This window comes from Talpa occidentalis, unplaced genomic scaffold, assembly GCF_014898055.3.
Source record: "Talpa occidentalis isolate TD23 unplaced genomic scaffold, MPIMG_talOcc4v2.1 talOcc4.2, whole genome shotgun sequence".
Classification (NCBI taxonomy): Eukaryota; Metazoa; Chordata; class Mammalia; order Eulipotyphla; family Talpidae; genus Talpa; species Talpa occidentalis.
The window spans coordinates 73,751,652-73,777,685 of NW_023602073.1; the positions used below are offsets into that span (position 1 = coordinate 73,751,652).

General features: G+C 33.7%; 1 protein-coding gene across 2 annotated transcripts in view; it reads left to right on the forward strand.

Moving 5' to 3' along the window:
• The window catches only part of TINAG (tubulointerstitial nephritis antigen), a 90,624-nt gene that overhangs the window by 37,286 nt on the left and 27,304 nt on the right, over positions 1-26,034 (forward strand). For both annotated transcript variants that reach the window (XM_054698876.1, XM_037519876.1), the window contains 5 exons: positions 155-278; positions 6,332-6,482; positions 8,553-8,733; positions 11,237-11,282; positions 13,677-13,800. In XM_054698876.1, the coding sequence (XP_054554851.1) occupies positions 155-278; positions 6,332-6,482; positions 8,553-8,733; positions 11,237-11,282; positions 13,677-13,800 (626 nt within the window). The remainder of the gene's footprint in view (positions 1-154; positions 279-6,331; positions 6,483-8,552; positions 8,734-11,236; positions 11,283-13,676; positions 13,801-26,034) is intronic.

Here is a 26,034-nt window from a genome sequence, read left to right on the forward strand (position 1 = left end):
TAGCTAATACTTTTCTGGGATGTCATTCAGAAAAAGTGAATGTACAAAATTATTTAAAAGCAATTATAAGTATAAAAAAGTATGTCATTTTCTTATAGTAGTGATTGGGATATGTATGAAAAAGCTGACACAGCTGCCTCTTCTTTTTCTTTAGTCTTCTTTGCCTGAAGGGACTGATCTTCCAGAGTTTTTTGTTGCTTCATATAAATGGCCTGGATGGACTCATGGCCCACTGGATCAAAAAAATTGTGCTGCATCATGGGCATTTTCTACTGCAAGTAATAAAGTCATTTTAATTACTTTCTTATAAATTCTCCCTTTAACTCTAGAGTCTGGGACAGTAATTAGAAGATCTTTAAATTTGAAATATTTAAATATTAACATTTGGTCAATAGAAATCTTATTCTAATTGAAAACAGCAACGTTGAAATTATAGAAAAATCCATTTGCAGTCTGAAAATTTGTCTTTATTTTTAGGGTCTACTCTTTTTTAAGATTTATTTTATTTATGCATACAAGAACTGGGGTACAGGTCAGAGGTGCCGGTGGTGAGAGGATTCACAGAGAGAATGGGGAACAGAACAGGCAGACTGATTGAAATGCACTGCTGAGGGGAGCAAAAGGCGAGACAAGAGAGGTCTGCTGCTGCCTGGCCAGCCGGCATTCAAACTCGTGCTTCAGAGGCTGCAGATAACTTCACAGTGCTGTGCTAAACCCCTTGCACCACCAGGGAGGCCCTTTAGGGTCTACTTTTCAGTAGAAAGTGAATCAAGAGAGCAACAAAGAAAACATGCCAAATTTTATTGTATGATAGTTAAGGCCAGATAATAGGAAGATTATGAGGTTCCTTCTCATTCATAATGTTATCTGTAATCCTAATATGTGAGCACACACACACGATTCTTATATATCTTTATATTCTTATATATCTTATAAGGCTTGCACATGTATGTTTAACTAGTAAAGTAATTTGATGTGAATAAGATTGTGGAGTTAATATAAGACTGAGTTTTTCTCATTTTAGATAAAAGTAAGTGTATAGATTCTGACTCAAAAGTAATATATAACTGATCTTTTAATATGAGTGGTTTCCCAAATTGTGTTGTCTTTACTTCAAAAGTATAAGGAATACTTTTTTTATAATTAGGTTGATATAAATTCAGAATTTCAGTAAATGAATATCTGGGTTAAATCTGATTTGTTCTCCAAACTCTGCTGAAGCAGTGTTGGATACATTCCAGCAATTAAATAAAACCTAATATAATGTTATTGGCTACATTTTGATAACAGCCAACCAAGTATCTCAACCATGCTTGGAATTTTGTAGGTAATTCCAAAAGTGTACTCAAAAACTGGCTAAACACTTATTTCAGCATTCTGAAATAAGTTCATTGACTCTTAGAAAAGTCAACTCTGAATGATGACACTCCTTGGGACAGGGGCTATCTTTGTTTAAATCTCTTTACTTCATAGTATCAGTTAGTTTATTCTAGAAATGATGCCTTTGGAGAATCATAATGTTGGCTAAGCTAACCTCTAAAGTGATGATCTGTTTGTACTACTGCCTGCTTTGGCTATTTGGTATATATCCTCAGTGTGTTGGGGGATCTCTGAGCTGTTTCAGATGATTGGGAGGGGATTTACTCAGATAAATTACATGTCACTTGATGTAGTTAATGCACACCTCCAAGGTGAGAATATTTTTGCTTTAAATGTAAGTAAGACTGGTATTCCTGAAAATGTCTTAGGAAATACATTGGTGGTGAAATAGAATATCTAGCTGATTTGGATTGTGCATTCTGGTGTCCTCAGGTCAAAGTTCATAGATGGCCTTGGCACAGGACTAAGTCTAGCTTTGTCCTATCCTACCTAATTCATCAAAACACTGGAGAGAGGGTTCACAACACTTTAGTGGTTTCAGAAGACATAGTTTTGTGTCCTGTGGATTCAGTATGACAAATCAGGCTGATGTTATTCTTTTGAGTATATTAAGAAAAGAATGAACTAGGTTCTCTTAAAGACCTAGAAAAGTATGTTAGGTAGTAGTTGTGAAAATAAGAATAATTATCTTTTAATGAAGCTAAAAGTCTATAAAATGGAGTAAGACAATTAGCAGTAAACACACATATAAGGAAATAGTTTTGTAGCCAAATAAATTCAGGCAAGTTGTTAAAAGCTGAAGAAGTGAAGGATTTTGCAGTGGTAGGAATGATACATGATGTACAGCAAATTTGGAGATAGAATAAAACAAGGAAGTAAAATAGAGCATGTCTCAGAGGTAAAATCCAATAAATGTTTTCCAAAAGAGAATGGAAAACAATTTATTGAATTGAATTGTTCTTAAAACTTTTGACCTTTTCTAAGTATTTCAAGTGAATTTGGATTAAACCTTCACTGAGATTTAGAACTGTCTGTGTAAGAGTGACATATTGTATGCCATTAGAATGTAAAACATTTACATTTAGATGAAATCTACAGATGCGTGGGGCTGGAACAAACTTAGAGGTCACCTTATTCAAGTCTTTCGGTTTTATAAAAGAGGCAAATAGGTGAAGTAACTTACCTAAACCCAAAGTCTGAGTAGCTTTAGAAATGACCCTGGATCCCAGACTTCTGAATCTGACTACAATTTTCACCATATTATAAAAAAAATTTTAAAGAGTGACACTAACATTTAAAACACATTTGATTTTGAACTCTTGCACCGAGAGTCAAAGCAACAAATAATTTCTATTTTCTTTCATGAAATAGGGAATTATTTTCTCAAGAATAGTAGAGGTAGTATAATGTCTTTTGCTCCTATGAAACATATTCTAGCACAATAATAGATGGGAGCTGAGAAGGAGGTGGGAAGTTACAGATTCAACACATGTAGAACATCTAAAATATGCAAGCAATTGCACTACAGAATTCTACATATGCTAAAGCTGTAAAAAATGTATATAGAATGCATATGCAAATGAATTATTTTAAAATGAATCATTTCAGAATTATTCTAAATTATTACCTTGAAGGGTTCCAGTGTAGAGATATTTTAATGAGCAAAAAGTATAACTTTTGAGAAAATTGAATGGGTAGAAAAAGGTTATAACTTTGTTGCTTTATATAAAATTAAAAGATTAAACATCAAGAACAATACTGTACCAGGTATCCAACAACAATAAAATTCTATGCCCTGTGAAATGGCCATAGCTGCTAGCCAATAAGATAACGATATCCAAGAATCAGAGGAAAATTTTGTATAGCAATTTCTTACACTCAGAATGGCTTTGAGAGTTGTTAACTATCTTAATAATTCTGAAAAAGAAACGATGTTTTCCTTAAATTATGAAACGGTGATGTTTCAGCATCAGTAGTAATTATAAAATAAGGTCTACAAAATATTTAGGTACTGTCTTGTCACCTCATTCCAAAATGGTGGCAGCTCCAGAATCATACAAGGAGAGAGGGTTTGGGAAAGATGAGAGCAGAGCAGAAAAACAGGAGCCTTCTTTGAAGATGCTTTTTTATAACTTGATTATTATATTTATATAGATCTCATAGGCATTTCACAAGGACAACATTTTATCCATATCAAAGCCACATGTATTCTGCCATTGTTTCATAAATTTTGTATCTGCAAAATAAAGTGTAAGAATGTGGCAGTAAGCATTTACTTTTAATCCTATTTCTCCCTAAGTCAGAACCCAACAAGATAGACTGGTAGCACTTTTAATAAGTCTATATCCTAAAGCAAACCAATTTCTCTCAACCTGCTCCATATCTTGTGTGTGTGTGTGTGTGTGTGTTTCTTTTTGTTCCACATCTCTGTTAGTTGTTTGCTTTAACCTTATCATGCCAAGACTGATGCTTGATATATGTTCTCAGGTTTAAAACTCTGATTTTTCCCTCAGTTTTATTTAACAAGGCCTTACATAGACTTTATTATTACATAGACTTTATTGTTAGATAGTATCAGTCACTGTTCTGAGAATATGGTACATTATCTCATTTAGTCATCATAACAACCCATGACCTGCATACAATTATTGTTCCCATTCTTAAGAGCTTTGTCAAACACATCTGAGATAATGCCAACCAGAGAAACTCCCTAAATCTTGGCATCCAAATTAATTTGTGGGGGATTGTAATATATGCATGGAATGCTGACATGAATCATCTTAACTATTCAGTCTCCAGCCCCCTTCAGAGGTGAAATTGATGTAACCTGGCCCAGGACACCAGGAAAATAAAAGCAGACATTCACCTCTCCTCAGTGTTAGCATGAGTTATCTGGTGTGGCTCCAGGTCCTAAGTATACCATGTCAGTCTTCTCAGGAGGATATTCCAAGAGTCAGAGTTTATCTCCCAGAAGCTGGTCAAAGTCCAGTTATTTCCTTTGGAATGTGCAGACTTTGAACACCCTCAACTTACTGAGTTAACTCTTTTCTGAACAGATAACTTCTAGCACGTCATGCATGTCACAGCAGACTTACCAACTGTGCTATGTGAGTGTTCAGGGTCAGAGGTCCCAGAAAGACAATGAATGTATCATCAGCATCAGGACTGAGAGCAAGTGGTAAAGAAGGATAAATGAGTCTTGGAGTTATGGAGTGAGAATCCAAAGCATGGAGATTTTTCCAATCATCAGACATGTAATATTTTTCAATACCTGTTCAAAGTTTCCTTTAGTTAGAAGCATATTTGATAAGTTAGCATATAAAATCATAAAACTACCAATTTTTTCTTAATGAAAATCATGCAACATATAATGTATCATCTTGCTGGACATGTTTTAGCACCTTTACTGTGGTTCTCATACTGTAAGCATCCACTTTTATACATGAAATGACCCTTGATCATTCCCTGAGTTTAACTACATTTTTACAAATAAAATTATAATGTTAATAAAAATAAATATATTTAAGATGGTATAACCCAATTTTCTCATGTTTTTATCACTGTTGTTTTATCAGAATAGTGGGATGGCTTATATAGCTTTCTCCTATTGGTTGATTAGTTTCACTAGTTTATTTTATGGGCATAGAACTATGCTGCTTCTTTTGTTCATCATTGTGCTTAGTAAGAAAAGGCATGGACTGATTAATAACCATGGCAGGGAATTATTTATAACAGAAAGATGATTCAATTATAAATGATGATACAAATGCTGATAGGGAGTTAGTAGATATATAATTATTATATATAATTATTTCTCTTATTCTAGTGTTCTTACTCTAGGATACATTTGAGTGCTTCTTGGGATGAAGCTAAGGAGAAATATATTTTAAGGTTTTTCAAAGACAATAATTTACAAATCAGTTTATCTGTCTATCAAGGTGAATAAGGTGAATTCTTTGTCTATGGAAATAAGATTATGATTTTGGGTTTCAAGAATATTATGAACCTAACAGTACCTTATATGGCTTCTAAATATTTTATAAGAGAGCATCTTATTATCTAGATTAGCTTAAGAATTAGCCTCTGGGTAGTTAAATTAGATACCAGTTTAAAACTAAGGACTTGATTTATTCTAACATGTCAGATAAAGATGGATGAATTTCCAATATTGTCATGATTAGTTCTCATTTCCTTAGTTTCTTTACATTCATTTCAAAAAAGAATACTTATCCATTAATACATGTCATGGAGTGCATGTCATGGATATGACTATATATATTACCAAGGTACTGTTCTAGATGATGGAGGCATAAATGTAAGATAAGGCTTTGCCTTTAAGGAATTTCACTTGACAAATTTTCTTAATGAGGGCCTCCCTGGTGGCGCAAGGAGTTAAGCACCACACTATGAAGCAATCCGCAGCCTCTGCAGCATGGGTTCAATCCCTGGCCAGTGAGGGAGCAACCCATATGGCTCAGCAGACCTCTCCTGACTTGCTTACTGCTCTCCTCAGGAGTGTACTTCAATCTGCCTGTTCTGTTCCCCACTCTGTCTCTGGTGAATCCTCTTACCACCCCTGCATCTCTCTGGCCTGTACCCAGCTCTTGTATGCATAAATTAAATCTTTAAAAAATATTTCTTAATGAGTGATTCAGAAGTACATGAACTTGAAAGGAATTGAAAGGTAGAAAATCCTTGAAGTTGATAAGCCAATTGAACAATACCAAAATTGTACCAAAAAATGTGACCAAAAATATGAAGTTAAACTTGTAATACATCGATATAGTAATGTCACTTGGCCTTAATTTTAACTACATATACTAATGTCACTTGGCCTTAATTTTAACTACAGGTTTTGAAGACTTGTTTAGGGTCAATAAAAGGGGGTTATGTAAACTCTTAAAAATAACAGGTACCATTTGAATGGTAATCAATATTCTATTTGAAACAGGTGTGGCAGCTGACCGAATAGCAATTCAGTCCAAGGGTCGATATACAGCCAACCTGTCCCCTCAGAATTTGATCTCTTGCTGCGCCAAGAACCGTCATGGATGCAACAGTGGAAGCATTGATAGGGCTTGGTGGTACCTGAGAAAACGTGGGTAAATAGCTGCCCAACATGTGTTTCTAGGATTCTTATGAGTTCTGCTTGGGATTAGAATAAGGAAAAATATATTTAAAGGTTTTTACAAAAATACTCTAAAATTAAATGCGCTGCATCTATATAAATATGTGTATTATATGTAAATACGTGTCATCTTTGGAATCTTCTGAAATTTTAAACTACTGGAAAAATATTTAAAAAATGTGTATGCACTTAACTGAGTTCATAGGAAGGCTCAAGCAAGCATTGTCTTATTGTTCTGAGCTAAATGGTTCTAATGAATCCCCATGGAAGGAATAGAGTAATTGAGATTACTGATATCTCTGCTGAGCCTTTCAGTTACCCAAGTAGATGAATAGATAATACCAGGTATAGGTTAAAGTAGTAATCAGATGACTAAAATAACTAATTTATAGTTGCCTCAGCTCATGGATTGTCACTATCCCATTTGATGAGAAAAGTCAGGTTATATTTTTTCTTTCATTGGACTGATAGCTTCAAAACATCCTCATGTCTACTATAACAGCTTTTCTATTTAGGAATTGAGTTATTCAGCTAAGGAAACTGTACCTGAAACTTAGCAGTACACATATGTACTACCACATCTTCTTACAACTGAGTACTCTAGATGTGCCGTAAAGTATTATGGTTAGGTGCTATGAAAGAGTGTCAGTATTAAAAGATAACAATAAATTTCTTAAATTTTTTCCATATGTTTCGCCTAATAAAGTGGTGCTCAGAATGGACAAGTTGTATTGATACCTTCCTGGAATGATAATACTTAATTGACTTCTGTTTTATATTAAAGTATTTTAGGAGCTTAAAAATATAAATTGTTATTGAGTCCCAACTAAATTTCATCATCAGTCTACTCAGGTTAGCATAACAAAAATACTACAGGCTGGGTGTTTTGAAACAGGCATTTATTTTCCCAGTTTTGGAGGCTGAGAAGCCCAAGATGGAGGTATCAGGTGATTCAATTCTTGGTGATAGCAATCTTCCTAGTATGCCTCTTCACTGTGTCCTCACATGGTAGAGAGAGTGTGGTCAGTGTCTCATCCTTTTCTTAGAGGCACTAATTCCAGCATGAGGCCCCTCATGACCCTATTAAAGCTAGTTGCCCAGAGGCCTCATCTCCAAATACCATCACCTGACATTTGCAGTTAAGTCTTCAACATAAAAATTTGTGGGAGACCTTGAATCCATAGCACTGCTAATGCCATTTTTTTTTTGACTTATTTAATCTTTCTAATGACTGTTTTCATCATGCTCCTTATTCAGATTCTCTTACTCATTCGAATACTATTGAATTTTCTTGAATCAATCCTACTGGATACATCTGTCACCAATTCAGCATCAAATATCTATTAAACCTATTACATTATTTTGTTTTCCTTAGCATCTGCTTTTGTAGTCAATAAATTTCATTAGATTTGGAGTAAAATCATTTGTACTTTTCTTCAGTTTCAAAATCATAAAGCAAAATTATTTTATCTTCTATATAATGTGTAATCTAATTTATACTTAAACTTTAAGTAATAGTATATGCTTTCTCCCAAAGTGTCAAGAACTGCAAACAGATAATAATTGAAGTTTTATGTTATGATATCTATAACTTTAAAAAAATGTAAATACAAAATCAAACTTAATTCTCAATCTAACATAATTTAGAATAGTCCATCTTTATAATAAAAATTCATTATCTTTTTCACATTAAATTTGTCTCTTACAAACACTATAATTATAGATGCAAAATGAAGAGTTTTTCCCCTGTTAATAATACCACAGGATTTATTAATGGTCATTTTTCAACTTCAGGAAATTCTATTCTATAGATTGTACTGCTTATTAAAATGGATCACAGCAATATTTTAAAACGTATGATGAAGAAATAGGGTAGAGTAGGGAAAAGTATAACACTATTGAATTGCTGTGTTGTAATCAGTTTGGCTACATATGTAAGTAGCCAGAATAATTTATAAATGTTCAATTATAAAACTGTATATGGATAGACTACTGTGACACTTTCCTAAGTATTACTTTTACTTTTTTTGCTTATTCCCCATAGACTGGTATCCCATGCATGTTATCCACTTTTCAAGGACCAAAATGCTGCCAACAGTGGCTGTGCCATGGCAAGTAGATCTGATGGACGGGGAAAACGGCACGCCACAAAGCCATGTCCCAACAACATTGAGAAATCAAATAGGATCTACCAATGTTCTCCTCCGTACAGAGTCTCATCCAATGTAAGTCTAAATGGCAATAATTACAATGGCTACCTTTCTCAAATACATAAAGGTCACAAAAACATTAATTCAAAAGGATACTTACTTTGGGAAGAGCACAAGGGACTATGAGTCAATTGGTAGTGGGAATTTCACAGGGTCTATAACTGACATGAGAAAGCATGCATTGTACAAAAATGAAGAATGATGTAAAAATATATAAAATAAAAAATACATATACATTGAAATCAACAATACAATTTCATATTAAAAGTTGATTAATCTTGTTAGGGTAAAAAAAAAAGAAAAGGATACTTGTACCCCTATGTTTATTGCAGCATTATTTATAATAGGCAAACCATGAAAACAACCCGCATGCCCAAAAATAGATGACTGGATCAAGAAGGTATATACACACAATGGAATACTATGCAGCAATCAAAAAAGATAAACTATGCCATTGGCAATAACATGGATGGAGCTAGAAGGGATTATGCTCAGTGATATAAGTCAGAATGAAAAAAGAGGGCCTCCCTGGTGGTGCAGCGGTTGAGTGCTGGGTTTCGAAGCTGCCCACAGCCTCTGCAGCGCCGGTTCGATTCCCGGCTGCTCCCCGGCCACCGGAGGAGGGTCCCACATGGCTCGCAGACCTCTCCTGCCGCCTGCTGCTCCCCTCAGCAGTGTACTTCGGTCCTTCTGCCTGCTCTGCTCCCTAATCTGGCTCTGGTGAATTCTCTCACCCTCCCGCGCTTCTGACTGTACCCAGTGCTTGTATAAATAAATAAAAATAAATCTTTAAAAAAAAAAAAAGAATGAAAAAAGAAAAATGCCAGATGGTTTCAGTTATAGGAGGAATATAGGAGAACACAGTGAGGGACCAAGGGTAAAATAATAATAATAACCAAAAAAAAAAAAAACCACAACAATAAAAAGACAACTACAAATCAGACATTCTGTAGGGGAGTGAGAAGGAAAGAGATCAGGGCGAGGGCAGGAAGCACACAAGTAACCTTGTGATGGTGCACGGGTGAATTGGTGGAAATTCTGCGAGGGCTACACCTGAGAAAAAGCAAACATTGTAAAAAAAATTAAAAAATATATGGCTCTGTTGTTTTTAAAACTTTTAAAAAGAATGCTATATTTTCAGGTGTAATCTTTGATATTCCTAAAGAATCTATGAAAGAGTTTCAAACTTTCCAATAAAGAATGATTGCTGATCTCTGTAATGTAACAGTATAAATGAATGGTTCAAATTTTAAAATGCCCATGGAAATAGAGCTTTAAAATTATGTTTTATTCCATATATATTATTTAGCTACTTGACAAATAAATGCTAAAATAAAATTTTTTCACTGATTTTATTTTTTGTGGCAGTAGCTTATTAGATCAATTCTTTGCCTTCCTCCACAATATAATTGAAGTGGACATAGCCAAAACGGGATAAAAACCTCCCTTAAATTTCATTTCTTTATGCCAACAGCCTAGGCAACTTGTCTTCCATTGCATCGGTGTTACCTATACCTTCCCACTTTCAGAATATCTGTATCATCAGTGACTTCCAGAATATAGTCCTTGATTAACACAACATACAAGTCTTCCATGATTTGATTCTGACCTGCTTTTATAGACTATTTCTAATCAATATCTAACCCACCACCTGCCCACAGGGTCCTGATATACAGGACTACTGTCTCCTCTCTGGATAAATCATGTTCTCTCATTCTTCTCTTTTAGCCAGGTGATGATTCCTCTGATCCAAATTTTTAATCCCACCAATTTCCATCTGAAGATTTCCCACAGATGTACCAAGACTCAGGTCAAACCATCATTTACTCTGCAAAGTTTTCTTGTCTCTTACATGGGCTTGATTTCCCTTTCTTAATTATATCCCTTTGTACTTGTCTCTATAATAGAACTAATTGTCTTCTAATGCAATTGGTTGTGTTACTGTCTAGTCCACCGAAAATGTAAATACCTTGAAAATAGGAGCAGGATTAGTATTTGTTTCTATCCTAGTTTCCAGTACATATTCTGTGATCAAGTTGCAGATGAAAGAATGAGTGAATTACTCAATCAGCAACTAGCTTCCTTACTAAAGGAGGGCTATTTAAACATTGGTTAGTAATATATAGTAAGGTAACATGGAAGAATCTCACTAAAACATTTATCTGGATCACTCATGTCATCAGAAAAATGGACACTAATCTCCACTGATGAAACATTATTTTAACTTACTTTCTCCTGTGTGTATGGCTATAACAAGTTACTACATTTCCGCCCCATTCCACGATTACTGTCAGTGGTAAAAATCAGTAAAGCAAATGGATACTTCTTGTCTTTAGCAACTTGTCAACGTGGCAATTTACATGTGAGTATTTCAAAGTATGATCAGGAGTAAATTGTAAGTGGTCAAGGCACAATTTATTGTATGACTACTACATTGGTTGTGCTGAAATAGCACACCCCAAACAATACGTTCAGTATGCTATTATAGTAATGATGCTCATTAACAATTTTCTTCCAGGTAACTGAGATAATGAAGGAAATCTTGCAAAATGGACCAGTTCAAGGTAAGCTTGGGTAAAATATGTCATGTTTATTCCTTTAATAAACAACTTCATTTTAGTTCAAGTAAAAATAATAAAAGAAGGAAAATGTTTACTTTTAGCATTTATGAAAGTTTAATAGTTCTAAGATCAGTATAATTTTAAGAGATATAACTTGTCATTTTATTTAAAAAATAGTTTCATTTATAAGATGAATTCTTAAATATTAATGACATGTTCTGATGAAGGAATGCTTTCTTTCCAATATGATTGTGGACCAAATGGACATTGAAACTTGAAATTCCGTGGTATCTACTTTAATTGTACAGTCATATTTAAGAATCATGCATAATGTTTCAAATTTTGTCACATACAGCTTAAATGGATTACTCAATGTATTACAAAATAATTTAAGGTTTACTAGTAGAGACATTCTATACTTCCTTTATTGATCATATAACAATCAAATAAATCAGTATGATTTTTGTTTTAGAAAAGTATTTCTACTATCAATTTTAAAAATGTGATATGAATAGCAAACTAATAGTAAATAAGAAAATAGTACAGTGACTTACAATACTTTGACATTAATTTTTGAGATATAACTTCAAATACATAGTACATATGTATACCTATTAAATTTTGTTAAATACCAATGGCATAGTATATGAGAATAAATGCATATCATTACATTACCTGTACTAAATATTGCCTTGAAGTGTATGGGAAAATAAATTAACTGAGACCTAAAATGGACATTCAGGTTGTAAAAACTGAAATCCCATAGTATGTATGTCATGGAATATAAAATAAATTAAAATTAAATTTTGAACATTTGATACATATGAACTATTGACTAGTTTTTGTTTTGCTTTTTTGAATGTTGAACTAACTAGTAGTGATTCAATATTTAATAGCAACAATGCATTTTTAAATTGTGTTTGAAGATTATTGATCCTTATCACCACATATATTTTATTGAGAAACCAAAACTTACTCTATACATGTTCTGAATTTAATTAAAAAAAAGAGATCTTACAGAAAACCTCAAACAAAAGAGGACAATATCCTTTGTCTACAGTTGTATAGTTTTTAACTGTTGACTCAACAACATGAGTGGGGAATCAACATACACTGATTAAGTTTGTATGACAACCTTGAAGAAGCACAGGAATCTAAAATTAAGGTTGAATTCAAACCCAGTTTTTGGACATTTGCTTTACAAATATTTAAAAGCAACAATGGGCAATTGGGCAATTTACTTATCCTCTCTGAATCTTCAAGTAATTTTACTACTGTTTCAGATTTGCTCTGTCTTCCTTTTAACTAGCCAAAAGAAATTTAGATCATAATGATTAAAATTGAGAACACCTTAGATTTATTTTATGGTCATAGACATAAATGTTTATGAATTTAGCATGTGAAGGGATCATGCTCAGCGAAATAAGCCAGAAAGAAAAAGAAAAATACCGGATGGTCTCACTCATAGCAGGAATCTAGAAAACTTAAATAAGGGACCAGGAAAATGAATAACTATAAGAAAGTGAAAATCAAAATCAACAAAAAACTATGAACCAGAGACACTTTTAGGGGGGCGGGGGCGGGAGGGGAGGGATTGGGGTCAGAATGGGGGGGGCTGCAATTGTATGGGGAATATAAAAATAAAATTTATTATTTAAAAAAAATGTTTATGAATTTAACATCATGAATCAAAAACAAAGAAAATTTCTAACTAAGAAATTTGAAATGCATATTATTCAGCTTTCATTTAACAAGTGTTGAGAACCTATCTTCTGCCAGTCTGAGCCAGGAGTAAGACATAGAGCAAGCAGTTAAGCCCTCATGCATGTTATAATTCTGTATAATAAGTGTGCTGCAGTTTTCCAAAAGTAAAATTACACTACATTAATTTATAGGATGCTATATATTTGTGAGTTCATGTCATCTGTTTTGGAGTCATAAACCAAAGGAGGGAGCTACTTTCAAGGTGATTGCTATGGCCTCTCATCCATATTTCTTTAGCTGGCAGTGTTTTTAGCAATTATGAGGATGTCTGATTCCCGGTCCTTAGAGTTGAGAAGAGTTTATAAAGTGAGTGGTTCTATAGAAAAGAAAAGCCACTAGCAACATCTTCACATTTTTTGAATGATGTATGGATTAACTTGATGTAGATGCAATGTAGTTTTCTAATTGTTGCCTGGGCTAACATGCAGAATTTCACAGTTTTTTCCCTAGCTCTCTTACAAAAGAATGTGGAAGGCAATAGAATGCTAAATAAATAACACTGTATGCACTCTTCTAAAATCCCTTCTTAACACTGTACAATTTACTCAGAGATTATTTGGTGAGAATTTCTGGAGATTATTTTAAAGATAATTTTTTAAATCATATCATTTAATTGATTGGATTTTATTTTAGCCATAATGAAGGTCCATGAGGATTTCTTCCATTATAAGACAGGGATATATAGACACATTACCAGTACAAATGGAGAATCAGAAAAATATCGAAAGCTTCGGACACATGCAGTCAAACTCACTGGGTAAGATTAAAATTCTTCATTTAATGTCTTTGGAAATCATATCTGAAAATAAGTGTGTTTAGTACATTTAGGTACCAGAATTTTCCTTTATGTGAGGGATTCTGATACAAATTAAAAATTACCTAAGTCTTAACTCTATTTGGTCACTTTAAAGTCTAATAAAAAGGTTAACATATTATGTAAGATGATCATATCCCCTCTCACTTATTTGTGAATGCATTCTTAGTATCTATCTAAAGGGCAAGGGGATTGTATTATGGAATATCTCATATACATGGCACAATCAAGGGGAGGGTATTCCAATTTGGGGAAATGATTTTGAATGGAATTGCAAATGCAGTCAATAAAGTACAGAGAGGGTAGGGGCACCTTTCATTCAATGTAAGATTATTTTTTATATTTATGTGAGAGTTGTGGCAATTACATTGATCAAATTTGTTAGTAAAATGCATTTATCTCTGCAAGGGCAAGAAACATACTCAAAATTTGGTTACATTTCCAGATTAAGCAATTTCTCAAATAGACCCTATTTAGAAAGTTAGTGTGGTCCCCAAAGACACCTTTCCCCATTGCCTTCTTGATCATATTGTGGCTCTGCCTAATCTTCAAACTTTTTCTCAAAATGTCTTACTCTAATTCAAATTGGTATCTGTAGGGGCAGTACAGATAAAGTACTGCCAGACCGGTAAAGGAGAGTCTTGGAGCCCTCAGTGGCTTTCTCAGGCTTTTATTGAGCTATTACATGTAGAGCAGCAAACAGGTACACGGCAGGCAGGGGTGCTGGGCGGACCAGGAGGCTGGCAGGCCTCCAAGCCCCCCGCAAGTCTTCATTTTGGGATTCTCTGGCTTCTGTCTCCCCTTCTCTCACCTGCCTCTTCTCTGCTTCTGCTTGGCTAGGTGACTATCTCAGTATTCCTCCCATGGCCCACAGAAGTAAACAAGAGAGTTTGCAACTATATAACAACTGAGGGTGCCCCATCAGGCAGGGCAATGCTAAGGATGGGAGGGCAGAAAAGCCTGAAAAACCATTTACCCTACAGTATGGTAACTTATTTTTCAATTTTCCATTCTAAACTCCAACTTTCTCATATTGTCAGTAACTTCATTCCTGTTGAATATGCATTTCTTTTAATTTTATTGAGTCTGCACAAAAACCATCTCACCTAAAACCAAATTGTCTTCTCTTTTCTAATATTTGAAACTCTGAATGTATTCTAAGGTATATAAACATATTATTCTCTGATGCCTCTTTAATAGTCACTCCTCCTTTATTTTAAATACTTCAATATTTCAATTGTGTAGTTGACACATTTCATTTTATCTTAGATAACTACTGATTTTATGACTTGATTGAAGGCATGTGAAAATATGTGCAAGTAAGAGTTGAAATAGATGGTATTTCATGTTAATGTAGGATATTGAAAATCTACAGATAGGAAATAATGTTAAGATAATTTCATCATCCAGAGATTACCCCTCAAACTTTCAGAGTATACTTATATATTTCTAGGTATATAGCTATAGAGAATGACGACTAGACAGATACTAGATAATGTCATAGGATAATGAAATGTTATAGTTTTAAAATTTTTGTGACAAGAAAACTTGCTAAAGTTTTCATTAGCAGTCTTATTTTGGTCAGTCTTAGTTTATGGGTAGTGATGCCACTAGGGAGAAATACCTGGACACTCACATGTGCCCTTACAAGTTTTATTACTAACAGGATCTGGACCATATACTGTATGTCAGGAATCACAAAGAAAGAGGGGAGAGAGGAGAGAGAGAGAGAGAGAGAGAGGAGAGAGAGAGAGAGAGAGAGAGAGAGAGAGAGAGAGAGAGAGAGAGAGAGAGAGAGAATGAATACCAGGGGTTCTGCTTTTGATGTGGTTCAGGGATGAGGTGCCTACACTTTGTCAGGTTAGCTATTTATTGGTCAGTTTAGGCCATAAGAAAGGTAATTAAAGCACAGAACAGAAAGCAGGTGGTCAAATGAAATGGTCAATTATCTAATACAACCAAAGCCCTTTTAAAAGAGAGAGCTTTGTGGGTGGGTGACCTGGCTCTCAGTAGCTGACAATATGGTTATTCAGATGGATGTCTTTGAAGTTAATTCCTTGTCAACCAAAAGTTTAAAGTCAAACACTTACATTAAAAGCAAAAAAGCTGTCAGAAGCTTACAGTGTACATGTATAAGAATACCAGTTTCTCAGTATTCTTTCAAACACTGGTGTTTTCTATTTTGATAGATTCTGTATGGTTTCTGCAGCCTCACTCCTCCTTAGAGACTATGTTAGTGTCTTATTACTCTAAGTTTTTGGTTTGCTTGTCTTAATTTGGTCAAGTCTCATTTTTTAATAAGAGGCATATAGGCTCACTTCAAAAGTTAGACTTAAAAAGAAGATATTAAAAATGTCATTTCAAATCATACTACCCAAGCAAAATCATTCTATTATAATAAAATTTGGTATCTTAAAAAACCAAAATTCATCCCAATACGTTTAGTGATCTATTTGACTTCATTAAATCATGAATCAGGCAGCATCCCAAGGCAGCTAGTAGAGAGGCTTTGCAAGGTTTGTACAAAATGGAAGGATTTTGTATTTAGAAAGAGGTGGAACGAGGTTATTAACAAAAGAAAGATTACTTCAGGCAAATCCACCTTTCCTCAGGGGTACACAGAGTTCCAGATTGATAGATTTAGAACTCCACCTTTGGGAGAAGATGAAACTGCACTTAGGCTAGATAGTGGGTCTTGGTGAGTCCTGGCAGGAAAGAATTGGGTTTGGTCTTGTTTCTTCTATATTTAACAGATGAAACCTTGTCAGATAAATCTTTTTCTGTCTCTCTGTTGATGACAAAAATCGAAGGAAAATATAATAATGTTTAAAAATTCTAAAATTCAGGTTATTTTACCTGAATTTAATGAAATGATTTAATATAAGGAAACGAATTTTGAAATATCAACATGAAAGTCTAGATCCCAAAAAGAACCCTTTACACTTGAGGAAAAAAAATTAATTTAACACTAAAATGAATTATTTTAACACTAAATTCATTAAAAAATGAATTATTTTAACACTATATTTTAACTTCAGATTATTAATTTGTTAGACAAGATGAGAAAAATTATCATCATTATGCTCCTTTTCTCTCCTCATACATATTTGTTATATTAATATTTTACATTTAAATGATAATACAATTTGTAGTCAGCTCTGAAATCATAATATCCATAGTTCATATGTTAGTATATACTGAGTCAATTATAAATAAACATCCTTTCTGTTTTTTTCATTTAATTTCATTATTTTATTGGATGGGTTTTATTTTTCAGTAATTTCTTTTATCAAAAGAGTCTCTTAAGATAGATGGTCTTTGGTTCTGTGATTTTTGGAGTCTGTGGGTTTGGAGTGCGGGGTCCTCAGGTTCACTCTGGGAAAGGTGTCACCAGAGCTCCCGTTTCAGTGGCACGCAGCGAGTTTCCCAGGCGAGTTTCTCCACAGATGGAGATGTTATATTTAAAGAGCAGGTTTATTAGGGAAAGGGACAGAAGAATAAAGGACACTTGTATAGTCATGATAGGGCAGGAAGAGCTCCCCCAGAAGGGACAGGTTTGCTAAGAGAGGCCTGCATGGTTGCAGGCAGGCAGTCTTGACAGGTCACAGGCAGGCAGGAGGCTGCTGCCCTGCAGAGGAGAGAGTTGGTGAAAGGAAGCTCCTACATAGTCACAGGTGGGCAGTGGAATTGCTGCCTGAGTCTGTGCAGAGACTGCACTGATATAGCCTTCTGTTTGGGAGGGCTCACTCATTGTGAGCTGGTTGCTAATTTTGGATAACTATGTAGAATTTGGTTGCTAATTTTGGATAACTATGTAGAATTTGAAAGGAACTGGAGAGTCCACAATGGGCTCAATCTCCATATCTTTACCTTTGTATGCACCCTAGCCCTCAGATAACTGCTTGGATGTTATGCTTTGTAAGCTAGGCATCCCAGCTCTGCCTAAGGATCCTAGTTTCCGCAACTGTGTCCTTGGTGCTTAAGGATCTTAGTTTTCTTAACTGTGTTGTCTGCGACTAAGGATCTTGGTTTCCATAACTGTGTCGATGGCTATGCTAATCTCTTCTACCCCCACCTCCTTGTGTGAGCCAGATTTCTGGTCTTGTGGCACACCTCCTTTTCAGGTTTTTTGGTCTATTCTTATTCTTCATCATTTGGTACTGCATATTTGAAAATTATATGTTTTCTATATATTGAAGAATAAGTTAATTGGCTATAAAATCCTAGGATTTTAGTACCTTTAGAACTATGCAGACGTTGTTCCATGGCTTCTGGTGTTGAGGCTCCTTCATATTCTCCTATATCTTTTTTTTTGGTTGCAAGTGACATGACTTGTTCTACTTGAATATTCATGTGAATCTTTTTCAATGCTTGAATTAAATATATTTACTATTTAAATGATATACATATGCTGGATCTTCTATGTCTCCTATAGTCTATTAAATAATATTTATAAATGTTGATCATTTCAGTGCATGAGTTTTCTTTATCCCATCTATTTCTGAACAATTATATTGTACTTGGTTTTCATTCTCCAATGGTTCTCACCTCTAGAAACATGTTAATTTTTTTCTCTTTTCTTTCTTTAGGTCTTTTTTTGAACTGTATTTAGAGAATCCATGTGTATGATTTCTTTGAGTCTATGTCAGACTTTACCAACATCCTTGACTAATTCCTTTAGAGCTGTATCTAGTAAATATGTCTTTGTCCTGTCTTTTATAAAAATTTAATCTCAAATCTATGCATTTCACTCTCTATCGTGTCCTCTTTCCAGTCTACTTCCTCTGCTACTTTGGGGTCAAGGGTCTTGCCATCCCATAAAATTTGCCAGTGAATTCTTTCATTCAATTCCACCACTATGTAATTGTCCCACTTATCCTTGAAGCCTATACTTCTTTATTTAGTTAAAATTCTATGATCATCATTGCAATCACTCACATACTTGACTCTGTCCTTGCTTGCTTCATTTTATTACTTTATCAAAAGAAAAAAATTACCAAAATTATCAAAAGTTTCCTATTCATGTTATGGCAAGTGTTGTTTCTCAGTATTCACATACTCATCCTTTGGTGAAAAACAAAGGACAATTGTCCATTATTAGTCAAAGATGTTATTTGGGATTATATTATGTTATATTACATTGCATTGTATTATAGCTGTTTACTTGGTTCACTAAAGATAAACAGAAGATACTGAGATTTTAGATTTTTGTTTCATTTTGTTCTACTCTTTTAAATTTCTTAGTGACTTTTCAGGAAGGCAGTGTAATAAAATGCTTTTTATATTCTATTGTAACTAGAAATTCAGTTCCACTTCATTCTGTTTCCCTTCAGGTTGAAAATCCCATTCCTTCTAAACTTCTTCCTATATACGTATGTTTCATTGTCAATTTTTGTGTTCTCTGGTGCTGACATTGATTTGGAAAACTTTTCCTACCAGACACTCAGTAATTTAAATAATTTTTACTATCATTCCAAGAACTCTAAAATTGCCAACATTGTTGTGGTGCCTTCCTTGATACACTTGGGCTGGTCACATAGCATCTCTACTATCTGTTAGCCTTGCTGGTCATGTTAATCCTACATTTTTTATACCAGGCTTGAACAAGTTATAAATGACTTTAGTTTTAGTCATTCTGCCAGAGTTTGTGTATTTCCCATACTCAAGTATGTCAGCTGCAGGGCTGTGTTCACTTATATAAACTCCTAGAAAATTGGGACCTTTATAAATTTAACTTTTATGTGTGACTATTACCAGAGCTAATTCTGCTGATTGGCAAATTGCTTTTGAGAATGTTTATTTTTCAGAAATAGTTTAGGTCACCAGGGCATTGTTAGGTGCTCTGGAGCAGTGGATGTTAATCATTTTTTCATTAGTATTTCCTGATTTGGTAATTACTGCAGTTAGAAATTAGTGCATCAGTGAATTAGAGAGTAATCAACTAGTCCAAGTAACTTATTGTTCCTTATGGAAGAGCTGAATATACTCTATGAAGTACCTTAATAAATTTATTATAACAAATTCTGTTTGCTGCCCTTCTAGTAGAAGACACACTTACTATATTTAATTAGATTGAACAAATGAATTTAAAATTCTATCAAGTGACCAGCACTGAGGAATATAAAAAGGAAAACAAAAAATATATAGTCTTGCTGTTTAGGAGTTCAGGTAATGAGGCAGATACATTCACCTGTGATTTTAGCACAAAGTGTTAAAACTATATATTTCCCTCTCTAAAGTGTAGAATTGTGATAGGTAGTTAAAATGTATGTCTCTCTTTCCTCTTAATATTATTTCATTTCTTTTCTCTTTCCAAAACTTTTGTTCATCCCTACTGTATGTAGTATAGTTACAAAAGCATTAATTGAATAAAAAGTGCCTTATATTTTAAGGTAATGCATTATTTTATATACCAATAATGATAAGAAAATATTTTACTCATCAAACTAAGAAGCTCCATTGTCTATAAGATGAATCTCAAATTTAGAGATGTTAAATTCAAGGATTTTGGTGATTGTGTCTTACCATAAAAAAGTATGCTATTTGAGATTTCATCTTGGGTAATGCTTTCTATACTGATCTTATTCGATATTTACTTATCTATCACAGTTCATCCCTTGTCCCTGTCTGCCAAAGGTTCTGAGCTTTCTTTAATTCTTCACTTCAAAGTTGATAAAGTAGTTCATTAATACTATTTAATTCTGCATCTAATTTTCAGGACTCACCACTAGAACTCAAATAAAAAAAAAAATAGAGCAGTAAAAGCTTTTGAAAATTAAAGGAAATGATTGCAATAAACATTGACTTTATCTTCCCTGTTTATGGAACATAATTTTATTGATATAGAATAATAAGAAATAATTTTAAAAATAATAACACACAAGATAATTTTAGGATGTATTTTTGTCATTGTGAATAATGTTTTATTGTAAGTTCATTTATTTAACAGGATTTTTTTGAGTACTAACAGGTACCAGGTATTATCTTAGGTAATGGGGATATTTAATGGATAAACTACATGCTTGCACTTATCAAAATTCTACGATTTGGCTTATAGCTATTAGGATATGTACCTGGTCAAGGTAGATTTGATGAAATTTTTAAAAGACCAGAATTTTGGTTCTATACTTTTTTTATGTGTATCTGGAGTCAACAGTATCAACATTTTCATAAATAAATATTGAATAATAACTTGGAGCGGAGAAACACTACTGCGAATGGAAGCTAAAAGGAAAACAAAGCATTATATATCCAAGGAAAGATTAAAGATTAAGAATTTTTTCAAGTCAATTGTGAATGATAATTTGCAGAGTTTTTAAAAATTAAAGTGAATAACCCTACAATTCATTTTAAAAATCCTGTGAAGTAACAGATATTAGGCATGTATTCAATAAATGACTGTGAAGACATCTGGTTTGAGTGAATCATCGGAGATGATTATATTACATGACGGAGATTTCTGTAAATTTTGATGTAACATTTTATGACCTATAACTGAGGACAATTACAAATATTTCTAAGTTTCTGTTTTATATATTCAACAAATATTAAAAGAGGACCTATCGTGTTCCTGTTATTGTGCTGAGAATAGACATGATGAAAAAAATAAACATTCCTTGCCCTCAGACTACAACTAGATATTAAACAAAAACACATGAAAATTTAAAGCTATGTTACATTTACAAAAGCAGGGAAGAAAATGGAAAGAAAGCATACAATAGTCTTAAAGAGCTGAAAAATGTCCTGGAAGAAGAAAAGTCTGAGCTGACGTTTATGGGTTAATTAGTAATAAAACAAAAGGACAGCTTATGGAAAAGCCCTGCATGCTCAGGTCAGAATGATACAAAACACTGTAAGAACACAAAGATTGTGTTAGCTGAATTTTAGAAGGCAGGGACTTATAGGCCGTTAAAAAAAAAAAAAAAAACTAGTCAGGAATGTTAAATATTTGGTTAAAGATCTTAAGAACAAAGATAAAACATGGAAGTGTTTCAAATAAAAAGGTGGCATGATCTTTATTTGCATTTTTAAAACATTGCACTAATCATAAAGATTGTGATATAGAAAGACAAATTCTAGCAATCTAAGTAAAAGATATTAGTCTTACCTGATAATATGGTGGAAGACTTGGGGGGAAATGAGTGGATCAAGAAATATTCAGGAGAAAATCTGGCAGTCATGATGTACATTTTGAATAGAAAATCAGCAATGGGAAAAGGTTCATTATCTGATATAGAAATTGTAAGGTCTCTTTGAGACTTAAATATGCATATAGATGTCAGAGAAGACAGATATATTGATCTCAAGCAGATGGGAGAGAAAAGAATTAAGATGAATGAAACTGAACAGAATAAGAAAAGACTGGCTGAAATTAAGTCATGAGAAAATATAATATTTAATGACTGATAGGGAAGAATGACTCTATGAAAAGAGAGTCATGACATTCTTTAAAGAAATAGAGCAAATGATGCTAAAATTCATATGGAACCACAAAAGACCCTGAATAGCCAAAACAATCCTGACAAAAAAGAGGAAGAATAGCGCTATCACTTTTCCAGACTTCAAACTATAATTCAAAGGGATAGGCATCAAAAGAGTATGATACTAAAATTGAGAGCCTGGACATAAGCTTGTATATCGATGTACTGTTTATCTATGACAAAGGAATATTAACTCAAATTGGATTAAAATCATGGATATGAGGCCCAAAACTATAAAATGCATTGAAGAAAAAACCAACAAAATACTCTACAACATTGGCTTCAGATATGTCTTTAGGAATTCATCTCCAATGGCAAGATAAGCAAAAGCACATATGAACAAAGGGATCACACTGAACTAAAACATTTCTAGACAGTGAAAGAATCAGTAAAACAAAAAGATACCCTACTAAATAGAAGAAAATATTTGCATATAATTTGGCAAAGGGCTCATATCCAAATTATATAATGAACTCTTAGAAAACAACCCAATAAAAATGGGCAGAAGAACTAAATAGACATTTCTTCAAAGAAGATATATAGATATTCAGATAGCCAGAGAAACATGAAAAAAATGCATCACTTATCAGGAAAATACAAATCAAAACCACAATGAAATGCCATCCATACCCTTGAGAATGGCACATATCAAAAAGACCAAAAACAACAAATGTTGGTGAGAACGTGGCGAAAAAGAACATTTGTACACTTGGGATTCTAGACTGTTCCTGCCCCTTTGGGAAACAATTTGAAGTGCTTCAAAAAATTTTTAAAAATACCTATCATGTGACCTAGCAATTCTACTCCCAGGTATATACTGACCTGAAGAATACAAAAACACTAACTTGAAGGACACACTCCTATGTTCATTGCAGCCATATTTATAATAGCTGAGTTATGGTAATGGCCTAATTATCAAGTACTGAGGAATGGGTCACAAAAATTGTGTGTGTTTGTATGCACAATGGAATAATACTAACTATAAAAATAGATGAACACTTACCATTTATGACAATATGGACAGAAGAATAAATACAAATACTGGATAGTCTTACACATATGTGGAATATAGAGAAACAAAACAAAGGGTCAGTAAAAACTAAACAATAATAAACCCATGGCATATGACTGCAAAACTGAGGCAACCAGACAGGGAAGGTAGGAGTGGGGACAGAGGGGGCTCAATCAGAGTTGGTGGAGGATACTGGGGCACTGGTAGTAGTATAGTGTGAAAACATACACCTGTAAAGGTTTAAACCTATAAACTCAAAAGCAGATACAGTGGTATAAATCCTTTTTATCTCAAGAACATAATTTGAAACAAAAATGTTGCTAGTGTAAGATTTCTAAAAATCTAGAAAGCTGTAAAAGTTAGGAACCAGAGTAGGTGGAGATTGGTATTATTAGGAGAGAAGGCAGACGGGATAGCAGTACATAAATATGTTTCAACATTTAAGGGGCTGATGAGTTAAGAAAAATTCCTATCAATTTTATTTTAAAAAATCTTCAAGAAGTAGAAGGTAAGGTTAGCTGTAGAGGAAAGAAGCAGCAGGAGGGAATGCATTATCAGAAATTTGAGGAGAATAAAATGGTTTGCAATGGTTATCTAGAATTTGAGGAAAGTGAGTTGCCAGAAACAAAGAGAAAGCCACATATCGGTAGTGGTACCATTTTGCCCTCTTGTGGGTAATTTCTGCACTTGTAATCAGTCAGTTGGGTAAAAGAAGAGTAGATAGTTGAATTCATTCAATCCTGATGGTTTTCCATATGGGTGCAAGAAGAATCAGAAAAGCAAGGGGTTTACGATATGAATATTACTGTATTACTAAAATGGCAGAAAGGTTATTAAGAGTGATAAAAGGAGAATAATGGATTTGAAGAAAGTAGGAAGATCCTTGGACTAAAGTCTGTAATAATTCTAATTGCAATGATTTTCTAGTTCCATTTTCTTGTTAGACCCATTTACCTTTATGAGAAAGAGAGTAATCATGTAATGATAAGGAAGCAAATTTTACATATAAAGAATACAGTGTTATACTGAAATCCATGCTTTTCTGTTAGTGCCTAATTATGTTGTGATACTGGTTGTTAACTTGTAGTCATTAACTTTGATCTCTTTTACCTATCATATTTATCTGTATCTATATCTTCTATGCATCTATGTGTCTGTCAACCTACTTACCTATTATCTATATCATCTATCATCTTTTTAGCTAGCTGAGGAAACTTGCATCAAGACTGTATAAAAAGACTTCAGAGTTAAATTTCTAAAGAATCTTTTCATTTTATTCTTTATATATTATAAATAGTATAATATGATTATAGTATTTTATACTATAAATAATATAAAATTATTCTAAGAGTATGAATCATTTCTAGTGCTATTAAGTGGTACATTTTTTGCTTCTTGTAGAGTCCAACCTGGCTCTGATTATTTCACTGTCTCTGAGTTTGCTTCACATTCTTTCATTATCTTTATATTAATTTATAAGACATGCAGCAGTGCCATTTAGTTTACAGTATAAGTTCCAAGAAATGTCCATGTGACATTTCATTCCTCTGCCCTGTGTCTTGTGAAGTGATATTCTCAACAAAGAATCCAATGTAAACCTTTGCAGATAGTTCAATTCAGCATCCTAGTTCCTGGTCATTCTACTTTGAGATAAAACAAATCTGAGATAAGAAAGTTCCACTGAAGAAGTGAAATTCCAAAACTGGATTCCTTACTCAATTTCTGTTCCCTTGTAGCAGAAGGTAGTAGAAATTGAGAAACATTTAAAAAGAAATATTTCTTTCTCTGGCACACTGTAGCATATCTGAGTTCTGGGAAATACATGCATACATTTATTTACCTGGCCTTGAAGTGTGTACAATCTGTAATGGGTACAGTTCCATAAATGTATTTTGTTGCAAGTGCATTGTTGTTGTTTTTTTTTTTTCAATGTATGGGAGATAACTGTTTGGAAACACAGGGGAGGAAGACCTCATTTGAGTATACAGTGCAATAGGGTTGGTACAATTGAAGAGTAGAGTGGAGTTAACCTAGAATAAAGGTGAACATATTATTACTTTGCATTTCCTTTACTGTATATTCTTATTCCTATCCTTTCTCTTTTTAGAAGAGCTTTAGTTTTTTTTTTTTTTTTTTTTTTTTTTTAATATTAAATTTTATTTTTATATTCCCCCATACAATTGCAAACACCCCATTCTGACCCCAATCCTTCCCCTCCCGCCCCCCAAAAAGTGTCTCTGGTTCATAGTTTTTTGTTGATTTTGATTTTCACTTTCTTATATTCATTTTCCTGGTCCCTTATTTAAGTTTTCTAGATTCCTGCTATGAGTGAGACCATCCGGTATTTTTCTTTTTCTTTTTGGCTTATTTCACTGAGCATGATCCCTTCCAGCGCCATCCATGTTGCTGCAAATTGCATGTGTTTATCTTTTTTGAATGCTGAGTAATATTCCATGGTATATATGTACCACATCTTCTTGATCCAGTCATCTATTTTTGGGCATTTGGGTTGTTTCCAAAGCTTAGCTATTGTAAACAGTGCTGCTATAAACATAGGGGTGCAGGTGCTCTTTGGAATTGATGTTTCTGTGTCCTTTGGGTAAATACCTAGGAGTGGAATTGCTGGATCATATGGAAGCTCTATGTTTAGTAGGTCCAGAAATCTCCACACAGCTCTCCATAGTG